Source organism: Rhinoraja longicauda, chromosome 12 (assembly GCF_053455715.1).
Source record: "Rhinoraja longicauda isolate Sanriku21f chromosome 12, sRhiLon1.1, whole genome shotgun sequence".
In the NCBI taxonomy this organism is placed as follows: Eukaryota; Metazoa; Chordata; class Chondrichthyes; order Rajiformes; family Arhynchobatidae; genus Rhinoraja; species Rhinoraja longicauda.
In genome coordinates this window covers 25,586,071-25,607,679 of record NC_135964.1, presented here as the reverse complement: position 1 = coordinate 25,607,679, position 21,609 = coordinate 25,586,071, and the positions used below count along the sequence as shown (strand labels likewise).

The following is a 21,609-nucleotide window of genomic DNA, read 5'->3' as shown; positions in this document are numbered from 1 at the left end:
AAGAATAATCAATAAAAATGCAATAACACATACAATCACAACTAACACCAAACAAAAAGAAACATCCATCACAGTGAGTCTCCTCCAGTCCCTCCTCACTGTGATGGAAGGCCAAAAATGTCTTTTTCTCTTCCCTGCCGTCTTCTCCCGCGGTCAGGCTGTTGGAGTTGCCACATCGGGGCGGTCGGGGCTCCCGACATTGAAGCCCCCGCTGGACGGTGAAAGGTCCAAGGCCTATTCCAGGCCGCGCCAGACGGTGAAAGGTCCGCGGCGTGCCGACCCAAGCCCCGCGATTCGAAGACGCTGTCGCTGCCGCTGCCGGTGCTCCCGATGTCGGCCCCCACCCAGGGGCCTGCGGGCTTCCGACGTCCACGTGGCCCACGCCGAAGCCTCCGGAGATGAGTCGCAGCCGCTCCCGCAGCATCCGCAGGCAGCCAGCGCCGCAGGTGGTGAGTCCGCGGCGCGGGCTCTGCGAACCAGAGCCCCAGGTGGTCCCAGGTGCATGGCTGGTGGTAGGCCGCAACAGGAACGGAGCACGACACAGAAGCAAAGGTCGCGTCTCGTACTAACCAAGGTTGTTTAAAGCTGGGACATTGATTAGGCACACCAAATGTTATAGTATGGACTTTAACAAGGTCCTACACAGTAGGCCAGTCAAGAAGGCTAGATCACACAAGATCTAAGGCGGACTAGCCAAATGGATCCAAAACTGGTTTGGTAGGAGTCAGATGCTCTTTTATCGGATTGCAGGTCTATGAACCGTGGTATCTGTGCTGGGTCCACTGTTGTTTGTCATCTGCATTAACACTTTGGATGGGAATGTAGTTACATGGGTTAGTAAATTGGTGATTGACACTAATTTTGGTGGTATAGTGGACAGTGAGGAAGGCTACCTAAGGTTAGAAAAGGATCTGGATCAACTGGGGAAGTGGGCCTTGGAGTGGCAGATGGAATTTAACTCACACTAGTGTGGTATGTGCCAAACGCAGGTAAGTGGGACTAGCACTAGCTGTGATAAATTGGCTTTGATTCATTATTACCTTGTGTCCGAAGATACAATGAAAAACTTTTGTTTTATGGGCTATCCAGGCAGAAAGGGCAGCGCAGTGGCATATCGGTAGGGTTGCTGCCTTAGGGCGCTAGAGACCTGGGTTCCATCCTGACTGCTGGTGCTGTCTGTGTGGAGTCTATATGTTCTCCCTGTGACGTGGGTTTTCTCTGGGTGCTTTAGTTTCCTCCCCCATTCCAAAGATGTGCGGGTTTGTTGGTTAATTGGCTGCTGTAAATTGTCCCTAGTGTGCAGGATAGAACTAGTGTAAGGGTGATTGATTGTTGGTCGACGTGGACTCAGTTGGGCCGAAAGGCCTGTTTCCAGGCTGTATCTCCAAACTGAACTAAATAAGCTAAATCATAGCGCACAGTACAATAATTAAAATCTCTGGTCTCATTCTAGTCCAACCTGCAACTCTATGCTTCCGACATCTGTTAGTGCTGACTCTAGCCTGTGACTTAATGCAGGCACTTTTCACCCAATGCTGGTGCAATTTTCACCTGGTTGCTAAATCTCTGTGAAAATTCTTATTTAAAGCTTGCTAGTCCTAGCCACCTTTAAAAGCAACCTCTTTAAAGAAGGGTTTGGTCGCACCTAATTTTTATTTTTCTAGGCCTAGCTTTCATTTTACACCCATCCAGGAAATGGTTATGGTAATTTTATTTTATTGAATCAGGCATCATGTTTTTGCTATTCAGTTTAGACGAAGTGGATTATTTGAAGTCCTTAGGAACTAACTGCAGATGCTGGTATATACTGAGGAAAGACAAAGTGCCTAGAATAACTTAGTGAGTCTGGCGGTATGTCTGGAGAAAGAGGGTCTGAAGAAGGGTCCTGACCCGAAACGTCACCCATCCTTTTTCTCCAGAGATGCTGCCAGATCCGCACTTTGTGTCTATCTTTGGATTATTTGAACTGTCAGTGTATCTTTTGTGTTGTTATATTAATCAATATATTCTGTCTTTGGGCTCCGAGTTCTCCATTACATTTCTGACATGTCTTTCAGATGATGGAAATTATTAGGGAGTTGGGAAGTGAGTCACTCACTCACACCACAGAATATTAGTTATGTGCCTCGATTAGTTGTACCCTCCCTCTCAGTGGTGACCTCCAGGTTGAAAATCAAATGTTTCATGTCTGAGACCTTCAGTGCTCAGTTCTGAGGAAGGACCTTCAACCTAAAAAGTTTAACTCTCTTTCTATTTCTATCTCTTTAAAGCAGAGATAGATAGATTCTTGATTAGTCCAGGTGTCAAGGGTTATGGGGAGAAGGCAGGAGAATGGGATTAGGAGGGAGAGATAGATCAGCCATGATTAAATGGCAGTGTAGACTTGATGGGCCAAATGGCCTAATTCTGCTCCTATTACATGACCATACCACAGATGCTGTGTAACAATTCCAATTTTGTCTGCTTTTGTGACTTCTAGTGACTTTAATCGGAAAACAATAATGATGCTAATGCTTTTGAAAGTCATGGGGAAGATGCCTGTACTCTGTAGAGGGGAATATTTAGTTTAGTTTAGAGATACAGCATAGAAACAGACCCCTCTGCCCACCGAGTCCACACCGACCATCGATCACCCGTACACTAGTTCTATGTTATCCCGCTTTCACATCCTACACACTAGGGGCAATTTACTGAAGCCAATTAACCTACAAACCTGCACACCTTTGGAATATGAGAGGAAACTGGAGCACCTGGAGTAAACCTAAGCAGTCACAAGGAGAAAGTACAAACTCTGCACAGACAGCACCCATAGTCTAGATCGCCCAATGTGCATGCTGCAAATATTAATAGCATAATAATAGATACCTTAACCAATGACAATCATCCACTTTATTAGCTTAACCAGCTAACTTAAATATGTAGAATATTTTTATATAGTAAAAGTGTTTTGACAATGGAATGCACAAATCTTTGCAATGTGAAAAAGATATTTTAGTGATCAACTTTCATCTCTCAAAATGTTACCTGTGGTATGTTGGAACCTTGAGTTGAATCGGTTCTAGTAATCTAAATAGCTGCATTAGCATGTAAATAATAGCAGAACAAAATCAAACCCAAACGTACACCCACGATTATGCAGTCAAGTGATAATCCAACTCAATTTACAAATTCACGGACACCACCATAGTGGGCTGGATGTCAAATAATGACAAGACAGCGTATAAGAAGGAGATTGAAAACCTCGTAATCTGGTGTCAAGACAACTTTTCTCTCAATGTCAGTAAAACAAAGGAGATTGTGATCGACTTCAGGAAGCAAAGCGGTACAGATACCTTGACGCAGCTGAAGTAGAGATGGTTGAAAGCTTCAAGTTGTGAGGAGTAAATATCACCATCAACAAAGAAAGCACACCAACACCCTTCTACTTCCTTAGAAGGTTGGAAGTTCGGCATGTTCCCAACAATTCTCACCAACTTCTACAGATGGGCCATAGAAAGCATTTTATCGGAATGCTTCGCAGCATGGTTTGGGAACAGCTCCATCTAAGACCGCAAGAGATTGCAGAGAACTGTGGAAGCAGCCCAGACCATCACACAAACCAACCTCCCTTCCATTGACTCCATCTACATATGCTGCCTCGGCAAGGCCAACAGCTTAATCAAGGATGTCTCATGCAAGGCACTCCCTCTTCCCTCTCCCACCAGGCAAGAGGTACAGAAGTGTGAAAACGCACATCTCCAGATTCAGGGGCAGTTTCTTTCCAGCTGCTATCAGGCAACTGAACCATCCAATCACCAATTAGAGAGCGGCCCTAAGTTACCATCTACCCCACTGAAGACCCTCGGACTGTCTGTAATCGGACTTTACCTTGCATTAAACGTTATTCCCTTTATCATGTATCTGTACACTGTGGATGGCTTGAGTGTAATCATGTTCAGTATCGTCTTTCTGCTGACTGCAAAGCACTCAACAAAAGCTTTTCACTGTACCTTGGTACACATGACAATAAACTAAACTAAAGATTTAAAAACTGAAATTTAGTTACCAAGAAACACTGCAGCTAATATGAGAGCATTTATTAGGAGGTGAAGAACATAATTACAAATATTATTTGTAACAATCTCCACTAAAAAAGCATTTGAGGCAAGTTATTGATGTATCAGTCACTGAGCACATTTACAAATTATATTAGAGAAAAGTTGTCTTGGACTGTTGTGGAGTACCGTTGGTTTCATTCCTGTGATTATGCCTTGGATTTTAAATCATAATTGTACCTGGGGAGATAAAATGAGAGAATAAGCAAATGTCCAACAAAATTATATACAGGAGATACACACTAGCTTGATCGAGTATGGCTGATCGAAATCATACTGTTTATAAAAAGGCTATGTCTAGGTGCAGCTAACTTGTTAGCTTGGTCTAAAAAGACAAAATCAGTCATTTAATGTGTAGGAAGGAACTGCAGATGCTGGTTTACACTGAAGATAGAAACAAAATGTGTCCATCTTCGGTGTTTACCAGCATCTGCAGTTCCTTCCTACACATTTTGTCTGATCCACTGCAAAATCTCCTCAAGGAATGCCTACTTTGAAGAAGTTCTACTCTCTCTGATGGGAGTTCTGCAACATCCTCTCTCACTACTTCACCTCTGCGACTTGTCTCCCTCTCCCCTGACTCTCAGTCTGAAGAAGGGTTTCGACCCGAAACGTCACCTATCCCTTTTCTCCAGAGATGCTGCTTGACCCGCTGAGTTACTCTAGCATTTTGTGTCTCTCTACAGTCATTTAATTGTTGTACAAAGAAGAAAACTCCATGCATCCTACTGCATTAGGTTTATTCATGCATTTCATTCACAGCGTGGATACAACGTAGAAACAGGCTCTTCGGCCCACAAAGTCCAAGCCGACCATCGAACACTTGTACATTAGTTCCATGTTATCCCACTTTCATATTCTACACACTAAGGGCAAGTTACTGAAGGGCCAATTAACCTACAAGCCTGCCCATCTTTGGAATGTGGGAGGAAACCAGAGCACTCGGAGGGAACCCATGCTGTTACAGGGAGAAAGTGCAAGCACCCGCAGCCAGGATCGAACCTGGGTCTCTGGCGCTGTGAGTAATCTCTGTCCTGAATATACACAGCAACCACACCTCCAAAGCTCTCTGAGGGACAGAATTCCAAAGATTCACAACACTCTTGAGGATGTAATTAGGAAAATGGACAGGGGAGAGCCGGTGGATGTGGTGTACCTTGACCTTCAGAAAGCCGACAATGTCCCACATAGGAGATTAGTGTGCAAAATTAGAGCACATGGTATTGGGGGTAGGGTACTGACATGGATAGAAAATTGGTTGGCCGACAGAAAGCAAAGAGTGGGGATAAATGGGTCCCTTTCAGAATGGCAGGCAGTGACTAGTGGGGTACCGCAAGGCTCGGTGCTGGGACCGCAGCTATTTACAATATACATTAATGACTTGGATGAAGGGATTAAAAGTAACATTAGCAAATTTGCAGATGACACAAAGCTGGGTGGCAGTGTGAACTGTGAGGAAGATGCTACGAGGTTGCAGGGTGACTTGGACAGTCTGTGTGAGTGGGCGGATGCATGGTAGATGCAGTTTAATGTGAATAAGTGTGAGGTTATCCACTTTGGTTGTCAGAATAGAAAGGCAGATTATTATCTGAATGGTGTCAAGTTAGGAAAAAGGGACGTACAACGAGATCTGGGTGTCCTAGTGCATCAGTCACTAAAAGGAAGCATGCAGGTACAGCAGGCAGTGAAGAAAGCCAATGGAATGTTGGCCTTCATAACAAGAGAAGTTGAGTATAGGAGCAAAGAGGTCCTTCTACAGTAGTACAGGTCCCTAGTGAAACCGCACCTGGAGTACTGTGTGCAGTTTTGGTCTCCAAACTTGAGGAAGGATATTCTTGCTATTGAGGGCGTGCAGCGTAGGTTTACTAGGTTAATTTCCAGAATGGCGGGACTGTCGTATGTTGAAAGACTGGAGCGACTAGTCTTGTATACACTGGAATTTAGAAGGATGAGAGGGGATCTTATTGAAACATATAAGATTATTAAGGGGTTGGACACGTTAGAGGCAGGAAACATGTTCCCAATGTTGGGGGAGTCCAGAACCAGGGGCCACAGTTTAAGAATAAGGGGTAGGCCATTTAGAACAGAGATGAGGAAAAGCTTTTTCAGTCAGAGAGTTGTGAATCTGTGGAATTCTCTGCCTCAGAAGGCAGTGGAGGACAGTTCTCTGAATGCTTTCAAGAGAGAGCTAGATAGAGCTCTTAAGGATAGCACAGTCAGGGGTTATGGGGAGAAGGCAGGAACGGGGTACTGATTGAGAATGATCAGCCATGATCACATTAAATGGTGGTGCTGGCTCGAAGGGCCGAATGGCCTACTCCTGCACCTATTGGCTAAAGGAAAATGTCTAATTTCCAGAGATAGTATTCAGTGACTGTTCTAACATGTCAGGGTTGCAGTAAAGGCCAATGAAACACGGTAGGAGATTAAGAAGCTTTATGTGTCTTTGGCTAGGCTGCATTTTGGAGTATTGTGTGCAGTTCTGGTTGTCCCATTACAAGAAGGATTTGGAGGTTTTGGAGAAGGCGCAGAAGTGGTTTACCAGAAAAATGCCTAGATTGGGGGGTATTAGCTAAATGGAGGTGTTGGACAGACGTGGAGTGCCAGAGGTTGCAAGGAAACCTGGCTGAAATATGTAAAATTATGAGGTATAGAAAGAGTTCACAGAACCTGCTTCCAAGGATGGAAATATCAAAGGTATTTATCATTAAGGCGAGAATAGCATACCATTAAGGTGAGCGGGGCAAAGTTTAAGAGAATGGTGAGTGCCTGGTACGCACTGCCAGGGGTGGTGGTGGAGGCACATACAATCGTGGCATTTAAGAAACTTTTGGATAAGCACATGGATATGTACGTAATGCTGGAGTAACTCAGCGGGTCTGGTAGTATCTTGGGAGAGAAGGAACGGGTGACGTTTCGGGTCGAGACCCTTCTTCAGACTGAAACGTCACCCATTTCTTCTCCCGAGATGCTGTCTGACCCGCTGAGTTACTCCAGCACTTTGTGTCTACATTCGATTTAAACCAGCATCTTGCAGTTTTTTTCCCCTGCATGTGGATAAGATATGAATTATGTACAGGCGGATAAGAGTTGGTCTTGGCATCATGTTTGGCACAGTGTGTGACAAAGGGCCTGTTCTTGTGCTGTACTGATCTATATTCTATTAACTTGGTGAGGCCAGGGATGTAGAGAAGTTGTAAACAGGAAGGATAGCTTCAGACTCTCAAAGTATTAGCAACAGTTCTGGGGAGGGAGAATCTGTTCAAGCTGTACATAAACATAGCTGGAACCAAATCAAATGAATTTGGCAGAAGGAAGAGGGGGAAATAGGAGCCGGTAACATGGGACGGAGAAAGAGTCTGGACAACAAAGAGACAAAAGCAACTGGAAATGCAGGAAGGGAACATGACTGAATGTTTCAGAGTATTGCAAACAAAAGAGAACAGTAATAGGAGGGACCACAATTATGTCAAGCAGGCACCATTGCAAACAGTATCTTTACAAGTGCAAATTACCACATTGGATTACACTACAGTGGTTGTTATAGAAACTAGGCTTCAACAAGGATATCTTAAATAAAAACTAAAAATGCTGGAAATACTCAGGAGGTCTGGCTGCATCTGTGGGAAGGGAAACAGACAAGTTTTCAGGTTAAGTCTGAAGAAGGGTCCCAACCCGAAAAGTCACCCATCCTTGCTCTCCAGCTGCCTGACCTGCTGAGTTACTCCAGCACCGTGTCTATCTTCAGGTTAAAGACCCTTTGGAAAAAATGGGAAGGAGCCAAAAATATGTTTAAGGTGCAAGAAGGGTGGTGGAGAGGATTAAGTTGCAAACTAATTTCCAGATAACCTTGTTTACAGGAGACACAAGAGCCTGGAATTCTGAGCAAAAGAAACCCGCTGGAGAAATTCTGTGGAGAGAAAAAATGGACAGACGAAGTTTCGGGTCAAGACCCTTTTCCTTAAGAAGCCACAATCTTGCGTGTCAGTGACAAACTCTGTCACTTGTTACCAACAATAGTCCCTGGCAAATGAATGAATCCGAACCAGATGGCACCCAATCTTGGAGTCACTCTGGAGCCAGAGATGAGCTTCAGAGTATTTCCATCTCTGGGACACTACTTGGACTCCATTTTTCCTTAGCTCATCTGCAGCTGAAATGTATTGTCCCTGTAGCTGAAAAGTATTACCATCTACACTTGGCTATTCTAACACATTCCTGGCTGGTTCTCCTTTAGTTTAGTTTTGTTAGTTTATTGTCACGAGTACCGATGTACAGTGAAAAGCGTTTTGTTTTGTGCTATCCAGATAGCGGAAAGAATATACTTGATTACAATCGAGTCATCCAGAGTGTGCAGATACAGGATAAAGGGAATAATGTTTGGTGCAAGATAAACCAGTAGAATCCAGTTAAAGATATTCTGAGGGTCTCCAAAGTATACTCTCTTCAAAGTTGAGGTAAGCTAAACTCTTCTGCCTGACTTCCGAGTCCCTTCACCCATCACGTTATATTTAACCACAATGCCACTTAGTTACATAATGCCTTGATTTCTAAGACTATTTTTTTTTTAAATTGAGAACAATAGTAGCAAGCAACTCTAACTAATTTTAATAAATACTTTGTCCAAGAGAACAGACATAAAAAAACATTGGCCACTGAGAAACAAGGTTCTACTGAGAATGAGGAGCTTAAATCATAATAGTGTGACATAATATTGGGTGGAGAGTACTTCTCTGGAGAACATGGATAGGAGACATTTTGAGTCAGGACCCTTCTTCTCATCTGCCTGGACATGATCCACAACCCTCCATTCCCTGCATATCCACGTGCCTGTCTAAAAGCTTCTGAAACGACACTATCGTATCGGCAAGGAATGATGAACGGAAAGCTAACGTGAAACATTCACTGGCAGAGGAGTCCACACCGCTTTAGAGGTTGACAGCATCTGAAGGTCATCACCATTTTCAGTCTTTATTTCAGCTTTCCAATATTTGCAATATTTTGGTTTGATAGAAATGGGGAAACCTCGGGAGGAGATTCCACACAGCTGAAGACTCCGGTGCCATTGAAGGAGAGCATTTCATCAATGAGGCAAGTCAAAGGATTGGAACATTTCAGAAGGGATAAAGAGTTGAAAGAGAATGTAGTCAGGTGAAGCAGTGCAGTGGAGGGGAGGGTCCAATACATAAGCACAAGAAATGTGTTTCCAGAATGACCAGATTAACAGTCAATGTAATGCTAGATACGGTTTAGCAGAGGGCAGAATAGATTAAGCGGTTTTAGAGAAGATGGAACAGGAAGTCGGCTAAATCAGGGAAGTTGAGAGTAAATGGACAATAGTGCTGAGAGCTTAAGGAAAGAGCAGAAACAGACAACACTGGACACGAAAATAAAAAGATTATTAAGGAACAAACAAAGTGCTGGAAAACCTCAGCGGGCCAGGCAACATCTGTGGAGGGAATGGACAGGTGACGTTTCAGGTCTGACGTTTTGGACTGAAGATGTTTCCCAACCCAATACAGCCTCTGTCCATTTCCTCCACAGATGCTGCATGACCTGCTGAGATCCTCCAGCACTTTGTACTTTTGCCATTGCCTTCCAGCATCTGCAGTCTCTTGTGTCTCCAAATTAATAAGGAAAATAGATTTATTACATTTGAAGATATATAATTTTGAAAATCGCTATTCTAATTTTACCACAGGTAAGGTACTTGTAAGTTTCAGTTAATTACTTTTATGTGGAAATTATCTTAGGTTTAGAGCCTGGCATTTATAATGCCAAACACATAGTTAGTGTACAAATGTTACTATGGCAAATACTTACTTTGAAATACGGATCAGCTGTACACTACCTGCACAGCCCAAAAAGAAGTTTACAGCAAACAAACTCCAGTTCTTAGGAATAATCACCAGAGAGTATCTGGACCAAATCAAGCCTGTTGAAAATATAGATGTAGTTTTCATTTAGTTTGCATCAAAATCAACCGCAAAGTATAGAATCTCAAAGCACAATTAGGGCTTCTTCTAATGAAAGGTCATTTTTCTGTCGAAACTGCAGAACATTTACCGTATTTTATGTTTTTAAATTCATTGGAATTACTGATATGACATCTGTTTAATCCTCTAAACATGTATTGCAAACCTTTCCTATCTCCAAAAGGCAAGAACCCAGACTCTCATCCTTTCTCTATATCCCTACATCTTAAATATTCTTGGATTACCTGCTCTCCAAAGCCACTAAATCCAAGAGTCCCTCCCTCATCCTTCAAGCCCAAATCCTTGCACTTAAACAGCTTGCAAGTTAAAGTCTGCTAGAGAAAATTATGAGTGGATCGACAATATATTAAGACACTAGTAGAGAAACTGCATATGGGGGGGGGGGGGGGGGGGGGGGCTGATGAAATTATTACTGATAACAGGGGGTATGGGGAGAAGGCAGGAACGGGGTACTGATTGAGAATGATCAGCCATGATCACATTGAATGGCGGTGCTGGCTCGAAGGGCCGAATGGCCTCCTCCTGCACCTATTGTCTAACAATAATAAGTCATCTCTATCCATAACTTGTGGTTTGCAGATACAATTTCCATTGCAATACTCTGCAGTCTCCCTGGACCTTTATGGTCCTAAAGTTCAATGTGATTATTCTTGTAATACAGCATTCGAACATGTTTCTTGAAATGAAGGGAAAATGATAGGTGATTTAATTGGAGCTTCAGAGAGAGCTCGAAAGGGCAGCTGCAGAGGTGTAATTTGTCCTGAGAAAAGACTATCAATTTTTACAAATAATTTTGGAATGTTTTAACAGGTTTCTGAATGTAAGAAAGTCTACAGTTCTCACAAATGGAATGTGAATAGGCCAATTGCAAAATCAATCCAAAGATTGATGGCAAACTTACTACCAACAACAAAATAATGTATTTATACTGACCAGCAGAACAGTGCGTTTTGAAGTACCTTCATGTTGATCAATGCCTGGGGATCACCCGCTTCAGATTTATTTCATTCCGTTGCATTACTAAGAAACTACTTCTAATGCAAAGAATGTGTGTGTGGGTGGGGGTGGGGGGGGGGAAGTGAAGAATAAAAGTCCTAAGTTGGTCTAATTAAATCTGGGTCATTATGTGGCTTTGAAAGCAAATCAAAATATCATCAAAAGAATGAAATCATAGATGGAATAAATTTTAAACTAAATACATATGTTCAGGTTGAGAAGGGAAAGATTTAACTGGAATCTGAGGGGTAATTTATTCAGAGTGGGCAGGAGGCATATGGAACGAGCTGCCAGAGGAGGTAGTGAGGAAATCTGAAGAAGGGTCCTGAAAGGTCACCTATCCATGTTCTCCAGAGATGCCGCCTAACTTGCTGAGTAACGCCAGCACTTTTGTGTCCCATAGTTGCGGAAGGTATCATAACTTAAAAGGCACTTGGACAGGTACATGGAAAGGAAAAGTTTAGAGGGATATGGGCCAAGTGTAGGCAGGTGGGACTTGCATTGATCGTGCATCTTAGATAGCATGGAAAAGTTGGGCTAACGGCCTGTTTCTGCGTAGTATGACCCTATGACATTAAAAAAGACCTTACAATACCTGTAGCACAGAGCACTCCTGATTGAGCTGGACTAAGTTTGTCCGGTGGTCGAGCCATATCAGCTAATCCTGCCATGACTAAACTCTGTATGGAGAGGAGAGAAGGGAAAAAAATCACACACCCTTAACAATTTTTGAAAATTAATGAATAATTTTTAATTGTTTAAATTGTAATCTTTCCAAGTGTTAGGAAAATGATTTTTGCCACCATCAAAAGCTTTTTCAGTCATCTCATATTCTGGGCCATCCACATGATAACATTACACCATGCAAGCATCTGCTGCTGCATGGGCCTTGCTGATGGGGACCAAGATATCAAAATGGAGGAGCAACAGAAATCAGGTCTTTAGTTGGTGTCTCAGCCAGTGGCAAATTGGGCACTTACAGCTGGCAGCAAGTTCCAGCCCAGTATTTTTTTTAATCTATTATTCTGCTTATTAATTTATTTAAAAATAAGTCAATTTTTGTTTTAGACTATACCTTAGCAGGGAAGAAGAAAAACTACATGGGTTGATCTGGTAAGATGTGTATTTCACCGAGCCTCAAATTTAACCACTTCTCTATATTTGACCAATAAATCCACTGTTAGTACTCTTAACTGATTGGCTTATCTTTCTTTGGGGACTCTTCCATTGAAATTTCTACTTTCAAAATAATTTCAATAACATCTAAAAATTGTAACTAATCTGGGCCAACTAAACATCATTATACAATATAAACTGCATGACAATGCATGGGCACTATCATTTTTATTATAAGGATTTAAGATGACTGAATTTCTACCTTATAATATCTTAATGTTACTATTAATTACAGCATCCTAGTTTCTGTAATAGGACGGAACCAGGACATCAATTTAATTAGAACAGATTAAAGAATCCAAATCATTGTTTAAATTCTGTAGTAATGTGGTCACTAAATTATAATTAAGCTTTGCCATGACTGTTGAAACACCATCATAGCCTATTGGCTGAATATAATGGAAATCTGTCATATGGGTCAGTTTGACATTGCAACAACATAACATTTTATAGTATATTAATAAAAACATGGTCCTTTAGCAAAACACTACTACGACTACAATAACAACATTTAAAAGACATTTGGGTGGGTATGAGGGATTTGGGCCAAACGTGGGCATCGTGTAGACCAAACGCAGACAGCTGAGACTTGTGTAGATGAGGCATCTTGGTTGGCAGGGGCAAATTGGGTCGAAGAGCCTGTTTCTGTGCTGTATGACTCCATTTGGAGTACACATTTGGAATGGAATGGAATACTTTCTTGTCACATGTGACAAGGCACAGTGACATTCTTTGCTTGCAGACACAAGGTGTTCAAATAGCGGCTACCTACGGTGGTGACAAAGTTACAAAGTACGGCAGCTCCTCCTTTGTTCTCCCCCCTCAACCCCCTCCCTCCCCATTGTTCTTCCCCTTGCCTCACGGCAGTTCGGCGCATGGCATTTATTTTTATCACATCAGGATGTTCTGAATCAATGTGTCATAACAACCATGTAAAAGGTTTGTTGTTCAGAATCGGTCAGTCTATATGGGAATTACACTTGTGCCAAATCTCTAAACTGGTTGTAAATTGATACTCACCCATTTCATGATTGGCGACCAGAAAAAAACAGTACGAGGACCTAGAAACAAAAGATCAACAAAATTAAGTAGTAATGGTTTATATTTCCAGGATGAAATTTAATCCAAGTGTTTATTTCGGAAAGGCAATTGTGCACGGTAACAGTGTGGAACATCGCAAACTGCAAGAGGGTCTGCGAAGGGTCAAAAGAAGGCAGGTTTCTGAATATTCCTCAGGACGTTGGCGGGAACCCGCACAACCCTCACCATTTCCAGACTGTCATTTATTCCAGTAGGTTTTACCCTTGCATGGATTAAAAGTACCATTAGCAAATTTGCAGATGATACAAAGCTGGGTGGTAGTGTGAACTGTGAGGAAGATGCTATGAGGTTGCAGGGTGACTTGGACAGGTTGTGTGAGTGGGCGGTTGCATGGCAGATGCAGTTTAATGTGGATAAGTGTGAGGTTATCCACTTTGGTGGTAAGAATAGGAAGGCAGATTATTATCTGAATGGTGTCAAATTAGGAAAAGGGGACGTACAACGAGATCTGGGTGTCCTAGTACATCAGTCACTGAAAGGAAGCATGCAGGTACAGCAGGCAGTGAAGAAAGCCAATGGAATGTTGGCCTTCATAACAAGACGAGTTGAGTATAGGAGCAAAGAGGTCCTTCTGCAGTTGTACAGGGCTCTAGTGATACCGCACCTGGAGTACTGTGTGCAATTTTGGTCTCCAAATTTGAGGAATGATATTCTTGCTCTTGAGGGCGTGCAGCGTAGGTTTACTAGGTTAATTCCCGGAATGGCGGGACTGTCATATGTTGAAAGACTGGAGCGACTAGGCTTGTATACACTGGAATGTAGAAGGATGAGAGGGAATCTTATTGAAACATATAAGATTATTAAGGGGTTGGACACGTTAGAGGCAGGAAACATGTTCCTAATGTTGGGGGAGTCCAGAACCAGGGGCCACAGTTTGAGAATAAGGGGTAGGCCATTTAGAACGGAGATGAGGAAAAACTTTTTCAGTCAGAGAGTTGTAAATCTGTGGAATTCTCTGCCTCAGAAGGCAGTGGAGGCCAATTCTCTGAATGCATTCAAGAGAAAGCTAGATAGAGCTGTTAAGGATAGCGGAGTCAGGGGGTATGGGGAGAAGGCAGGAACGGGGTAATGATTGAGAATGATCAGCCATGATTACATTGAATGGTGGTGCTGGCTCGAAGGGCCGAATGGCCTATTCCTGCACCTATTGTCTACTGTGGCCAAATCTTCACTGGGGCAATTGGTAACACATTACACAATGATTTCAGGAGAAAGTATAAAAATGACCACTGAAAAAAAAATCAAGTTCTCTGATGATGACAGCAAAACTCATTGCTCTCGAACTTTATACAACATACTTTTGCTGGCAAAAAAGAATTTGCTTCAATTCCCCAACCAGGCAGCCAGCAGAGCCAGGAATAGTTGCCTGAAACTTACAATACAGCAACGGTAAGGATTCTACCAGCCAGATTTTTACAACACTAACGGAGAGCATGCTCAACAAACCAAATGAAATATGCCTCCCAAAAAATCAGTATAATAAACTTGCTGTAATGTGAATTTCATTTGTACCCACTACATCCTTTGGCTTGCACTATTATGGTCTGGTTTACTTAGTAATTGATTGTATTTTTATGTGGTTAATGTGGTTGTAAAACTACAGCAAGAAAGAATTTCATTGTCCTGGTATATATTATAACATTCATGACTCTCTCAACTCTTTTAACCAGTAATTTTATCAGAAATTAAAGCCTACAGATCGGTTTTCTATATATATATCCAGTTCACAGTCACACCAGCATTAGAAATATGAACATGTGATAATAATAATAATAATGATGAGGTATGAAAAAATTTAAATATTTTAATCCATTTGTTTGTAAATACCCCAAGATTTTCACTTTTGGATTTTGAAAACATGGAATTTTAAGTAGCATTGGTTTGTGGCACAAATAGATAAAAATAATTATACATATTACAAATCCAAAGAATTGTGAAGAGAATTTATAAAACAATTGCCAGTAAATTAATATAGCTTATCAAATTGGAAAGTCATCCATAAATAATTAAATTAAAGTAAATTGGAAAAAATCTGTTTGTCTGACAGAAATATTTCTCACATTGTTGTTTTGAAATGAATGGAAATACAGGAAAACCCAAAAAGCATTAAAAAATGTAATGATTTGAAAGAACAAGTTTGGAGATACATAGCAGAGGGATGTAATAGAGTTGAAGTAGTGTGTGATTTTAACTTTCCCATTATTGACTGGAATGCCGAGTGTAAAAGGTGTAGGTGGGCGAAAACTTGTTAAATTCATCCAAGAAGAGGTTTAAAGCAGTAGGTACAAGAGAGTGACCTATACTATTATATCATCATATCATATATATACAGCCGGAAACAGGCCTTTTCGGCCCTCCAAGTCCGTGCCGCCCAGTGATCCCCGTACATTAACACTATCCTACACCCACTAGGGACAATTTTTTACATCTACCCAGCCAATTAACCTACATACCCTTATCTTTATTTTTATTTATAATGAATGTCTCTTGCTATCCACTTTGCTGCTGTAACACTGCAAATTTCCCCGGTGTGCGACAAATAAAGGAATATATTATATATTATTATTATTACTCAATCTTATAATGTGGCATGTGAGGTATTTTGCCAGTGCCAGAAGTACTGCGTATCATTCCTATTTATTCATCTTTGGGAAATGTTACAGAATGTTTTATAGAACTTTCATGTGAACCTTGTCAGCATAAAGTGCACAGGTACAGGAGCCTGGTGAGTTTGAAGGAACTGGGGCTCGGGTGAGTTTCAAGGGAATAATGTGGGAACCAGGGCACTAGTGAGTTTCAAGGGAATACAGTGTGGGAACCAGGGTGCTAGTGAGTTTCAAGGGAACACAGTGTGGGAACCAGGGCACTGGTGAGTTTCATTGCGGTACAGCGTGGGAATCAGTGCACCGGTGAGTTTCAGTGGAATGTAACAACACAGGCCCCAGTGAGTTTTAAAAGAGCACAGGAAACAACATCCGGTGAATCAGATGCTAAACCATTGGGATTTCTATGGTTGGATAAGTTTATCAGTGTTTTAATATACAATACTCTTTTGTCTGTTTTACCACAAATCACTGATTTACAGTGCCCTCCATAATGTTTGGGACAAAGACCCATCATTTATTTATTTGCCTCTGTCCTCCACAATTTGAGATTTGTAATAGAAAAAAAATCACATGTGGTTTCAAGTGCGCATTGTCAGATTTTAATAAAGGCCATTTTTATACATTTTGGTTTCACCATGTAGAAATTACAGCAGTGTTTATACACAGTCCCCCTCATTTCAGGGCACCATAATGTTTGGGACACAGCAATGTCAAGTAAATGAAAGTAGTCATGTTTAGTATTTTGTTGCATATCCTTTGCATGCAATGACTGCTTGAAGTCTGCGATTCATGGACATCACCAGTTGCTGGGTGTCTTCTCTGGTGATGCTCTGCCAGGCCTGTATTGCAGCCATCTTTAGCTTATGCTTGTTTTGGGGGCTAGTCCCCTTCAGTTTTCTCTTCAGCATATAAAAAGGCATGCTCAATTGGGTTCAGATCGGGTGAATGACTTGGCCACTCAAGAATTGACCATTTTTTAGCTTTGAAAAACTCCTTTGTTGCTTTAGCAGTATGTTTGGGATCATTGTCTTGCTGTAGAATTAACCGCCGGCCAATGAGTTTTGAGGCACTTGATTGCACTTGAGCAGATAGGATGTGCCTATACACTAAAAAATCTTTGAAGCACTTCCCTCTGAAAGGTAACTCCAGACTGTCAAAGCAGCCATAGCCAGACATAAAAACAACTTTTTTCCACGAGTAGTAGTTCTACTCAAAGTAGTTCTACTAACCAAAGTCTGTAGTCTCTTTTTTGCTCTGGTTTATTTTCACCCACATATTTAGACCGTAATGTTGTATCCTTATTGTTTTGATGTGTTTATGCTTTATTCTTAATTGTTAACTGTATGTTTGTGTTGTTATTTGTGAGCGGAGCACCAAGGCACATTCCTTGTATATGCAGATACTTGGCCAATAAACTTAAACTTACTTACTTAAACTTATTCAGAATTCATTATGCTACTACCATCAGCAGTTGTATCATCAATGAAGATAAATGAGCCAGTGCATTCAGCAGCCATACATGCCCAGGCCTTAACAACCCCACCATCGTGTTTCACCGATGAGGTGATAAAGGATCAAAGTGGACTTGATGAACATGTAAGATAATAAGTTGTGGTTCAGGAAGGAAGGGGGCTCAGACTAATGGGCCTCATTCTATGTCATCATAAAAGAGATATTTGTCACACTCTATTGATTAGAGCATGAAAATAATCCGCTTATTCTTAATTTCATTTTCCATTCAAAATGACACATTGACTCAGTCTCAACATATAACCTGAAGGATCTGTATCCATGTTCCTTATAGTTCCAGCATTTTCTCTGTTACTGATGTCGTTAACAGACCCATATTTCCCTATTCCTTCATCTCTCTCTTAAATGTAACCTGATTATCACCAACGGGGATGAAACAAACTATAGAGCGGAGGTGCAGAACCTGGCGGACTGGTGCTCGGATAACAACCTGTCCCTAAATACCACCAAGACCAAGGAGCTGATCATCAACTTCCGTAGGTCACATAACGGGGAATATGCCCCGATCTCTATCAACGGGGACAGTGTGGAGAGTGTCCAGCTTCAAGTTTCTGGGCACTCACATTTCGGAGGACCTAACATGGTCCAATAACACTGCTGCGCTGGTCAAGAAGGCACAACAAAGACTGTTCTACCTAAGAACACTGAAAAAGTCTGGTCTACCCCAACAGCTGCTGACGACCTTCTACCGCTGCACCATAGAGAGCATCCTAAAGCATGGCATCCCTGTGTGGTACCTCAGCTGCACGGAGGCAGAAAGGAAAGCTCTACAGCGGGTAGTCCATAGAGCTCAGAGGGCCATCGGAACACAGCTACCAGACTTGGAGGGCATCTACAACACACGATGCCTCAGAAAAGCCACCAGCATCCACAAAGACTCTTCACACCCCTGCAACAGTCTGTTCGAACTCCTTCCATCGGGCAGACGATACAAGGCCTTCTACGCCCGCACCTCCAGACTCAGGAACAGCTTCATCCCCAGGGCCATAGCTGCTATGAACTGGTCCTGCTGAGCCGGATGGCCACAACGCATAGATCAACTTGCACTTTACCCTGTCTAAAAACTGTTACAATTGTTTCATTTCGTTGGGTTGCTGTTAATTACTTAAATGATTGCATCGTATGGGAGGCGCATTCCCAATCTCGTTGTACCCCTGGGTACAATGACAATGAAGATATATTGTATTGTATTGTATTATTTGTTTCCTTCAATTTACGTGGCCATTTTTAAATCCAAGGAATCCTTGAAGGTCAAAACATTATTTCAATAGTCATCTGCTTTAAAAGTGCTGGAGTAACTCAACAGATCAGGCAGCATCTCTGGAGGACATGGATAGGTGACATTTCGGGTCAGGACTCTTCTTCAGTTACTACAGCACTTTGTGTCTTTTTAAAAAAAAACAGGCACCTGCAGTTCAATGTTTCTAGCAAGTCCAGAGCTTTGTCTTATTTGTCCCAGTGCTGTTTCTTTAATTAAGTTATAGTTTTTTCTGTAGAAATGTTTTCTGTTCTCTCCAGACTTTCCCTTTACTTTTACTTTTGATTGTCTTTTCTGGGCAGCTTTACTTTGTCTTTAAATGGGCAGGATCAAAGTATTAGTTTAGTTTCCCAAGTTGGTTCACATAAACAGTGGCTTTGCTTGTTGAATATTCAATGGCACAAAGTCACTTTATTAAGGAGAGGGACTGGGTAAATTGGCAAGCAAAAGAAACACATCCATTTGAAAGACCGATAATTAATTGTCATTGTTCAATAGTTACATTAACTCAGAAATAGCATCACAAAAAGCTTCAAAGATACCTTGATGACCTGGAGCAATGGCCAAGTCAACGATGATTTCTGATAAATTCTGGAAAATCACTATGTGCTATTCTCCAAAAGAAACAAGCACAAGCAATAGGAATCGAGGTTTGAGCTGCTGTCAAAACCAGCAGTGAGTAGATGCTTCTCAGCATACTTTCCAGAGGAATATGACTTGAACATCGATAACATAACAGCCAGGATATCAGCCACGTGGGCTAATTACGAGTCCTCTGAAGAAAGAAGCACAAAGCATCTCCATAACTTTCCTCAGATAGCAAAAACCTTACATCTAATACTGGAATACAGATTGATGCACTGCAAGTCCATCACAAACTGAAAGGCAACAAAAACAATCGACAGTTAAGCAGTAAAGACCGATGCATTTCCACCCATGCTTTATCTACCCAACCTGTAAACACAGATATATTCCAAATCATGCAACTGGAGGGCAAAAACAGAAAGCAAGAAAGCAATGGACCAAGACAGTGATACTTACAAGGTGAGGAAGAGAGGAAGCGAAAATGTTACTAATTTGGGCAAAGGCCCAAAAGGTGTTTTTGAAAGATTTTGCTTTGGCCTCTTGGATTTTTACTAATATTTGACAGGAAAGTTGCTGGGTTCTATTTTTTTTGTTGAAATACAAGTAAGTTAAAACGGAATAACCAGTGTAGTATCATGGTATCTTGAAGATACTTCCCATACTTTCTTAAAGATGCCTGCTGAACCGAGGAAGCCATGTAGTCCATTGTCCATATGCTGGAATGTTGTTCCTTGTCAAATCGTGCACTTTAGACTTGAAAATGCACAAATACTGCAATGCTTTATTTACCACTAAATAACGACTGGCCAAATGTGTGCAGGCCAAACGCAACAAAATACATTTACAGATTTGTGGCGATTTCAATACAGCCCAAATAACGTCATCCACATTTCTTCATTCTTAACAATGACCTATATTTTTAATTTGTCAAGGACAAAGCTTAAAATCAATATTCTGTAAAGAATCCCTGACACACAGACTTGACAAGATTACAATTAACCAATCCGTGAATTAGGGACTGCCTTAATATAACATTGGGGATTTTTTTTGCTAAACTTAGCATTTAAAGACATTCTTTAAATTGATTTTTTTTTTCAAAGCAGGGCAAGGTCAACGTGCACTTCACAACCAATAATTAAAGTGAACAATAAAATGTGGTCGGTTTTCTCTTCCGCACCGTTACTGAGCCTCAGGTAGCAGCCGTGAAGCCGGTCTGATCACATGCGATAGTGCGTGCAAGATGTTGGTGTCGGGGTTGCTACGACGTTTGTTTCCAGGGGGAGCAAGGCGCAGCAAGCATTTAGTGACGGCGGGGCCATCCTCCTCCGCCGGCACTGGGGCGCGCTTTTCCACCGGGCACCTCTGAAGCAACTACACGTAAAAAACCCACCGCCATGTCAACCTACCTGCCGGGTGATCGTAGAACGGCCTCATCCTGGGGGGCAGCATTAACCCGATCTTGTCCATCACCCGGTGGTAACTGGCTCTGAGGCCCGACACTGCCATCTTTCACGCGGTTAATCAGCGGGCCGATAAATATCTGATCAACACCGCAAAAGATGGCGAGAGTTGGGGCATTCAGTGCCTGTTATGTCCCACTAGACGCGTCCTACAAGTTTGTCCTCCACGTCCCTGACAAAAACAGTCGACGTCCAGATGGTCGCGCGGCGCCGGGCGGGCGATGACAGCTCCTGTTGCGCCGGCGCCGGCGCCGGCACCTCCACCCACGCCGATTGGGTCTGGGATACGTCCATCAGTCACTTTGATTGCGTTGGGGAGAGGGCATCCAATGGGATCACAGTTATCCCGCCCACAAACCCCTTCCTGGTCCCATCCACATGTCACCCCCCATCCCGAGGCTGATTGGCTCAGCAATACGTCGATCACCACGGAGGGAGGCATCCAATGGCGTCCAGGGATTCGATATCCTTACTGTCTGCCAGTAAGATCCTGCCCTGCCGCGCTCCCTCGTCCTCCTGCACCCGCCTACGTCTATTGGCTTTGGGCCACGTCAATCATCCCCGTTGCTCAGCGTTGTGGAGGAGGCGTCCAGTGGCTTACAGGAATGAGAGAAGTGGGCGGGACTGGGCTAACCTGCTAGCCCTGACATCTGCAGTTATTTTCTTATAGCCCTGACAATCTGCCTTGCTCCTCCCTCCCGCGCCCGCCCCTACTCCGTCCATTGGCTGTGCGAGACGTCAATCACCATTGTTGCCCAGCGTTGTGAGGGGGTGCGTCCAATAGCGTGCGAGCATGAGGGCAGCAGG

General features: G+C 42.5%; 1 protein-coding gene across 1 annotated transcript; it reads right to left on the bottom strand.

Moving 5' to 3' along the window:
* Positions 1 to 4,061: 4,061 nt before the first annotated feature.
* On the bottom strand, positions 4,062 to 21,074 carry mpc2b (mitochondrial pyruvate carrier 2b). The gene is made up of 5 exons (XM_078409228.1): positions 20,749 to 21,074; positions 13,283 to 13,323; positions 11,682 to 11,766; positions 9,918 to 10,029; positions 4,062 to 4,274 (listed from the first exon to the last, which is right to left on the bottom strand). The coding sequence occupies exons 1-5, from the start codon at positions 20,846 to 20,848 to the stop codon at positions 4,244 to 4,246; spliced, it is 369 nt and encodes a 122-aa protein (XP_078265354.1). The 5' UTR covers positions 20,849 to 21,074; the 3' UTR covers positions 4,062 to 4,243.
* Positions 21,075 to 21,609: the final 535 nt, after the last annotated feature.

Bases quoted from the DNA above. Each gene is read 5' to 3' on its own strand.
- mpc2b (XM_078409228.1), bottom strand. From the start codon at position 20,848: ATGGCAGTGTCGGGCCTCAGAGCCAGTTACCACCGGGTGATGGACAAG. The intron at 10,030-11,681 runs GTATTGTAAGGT...TATTTTCAACAG, and splicing joins AGGAGTGCTCTGTGCTACAG to GCTTGATTTGGTCCAGATAC. The intron at 4,275-9,917 runs GTAAGTATTTGC...TTATCTCCCCAG, and splicing joins CAGCTGATCCGTATTTCAAA to GTACAATTATGATTTAAAAT.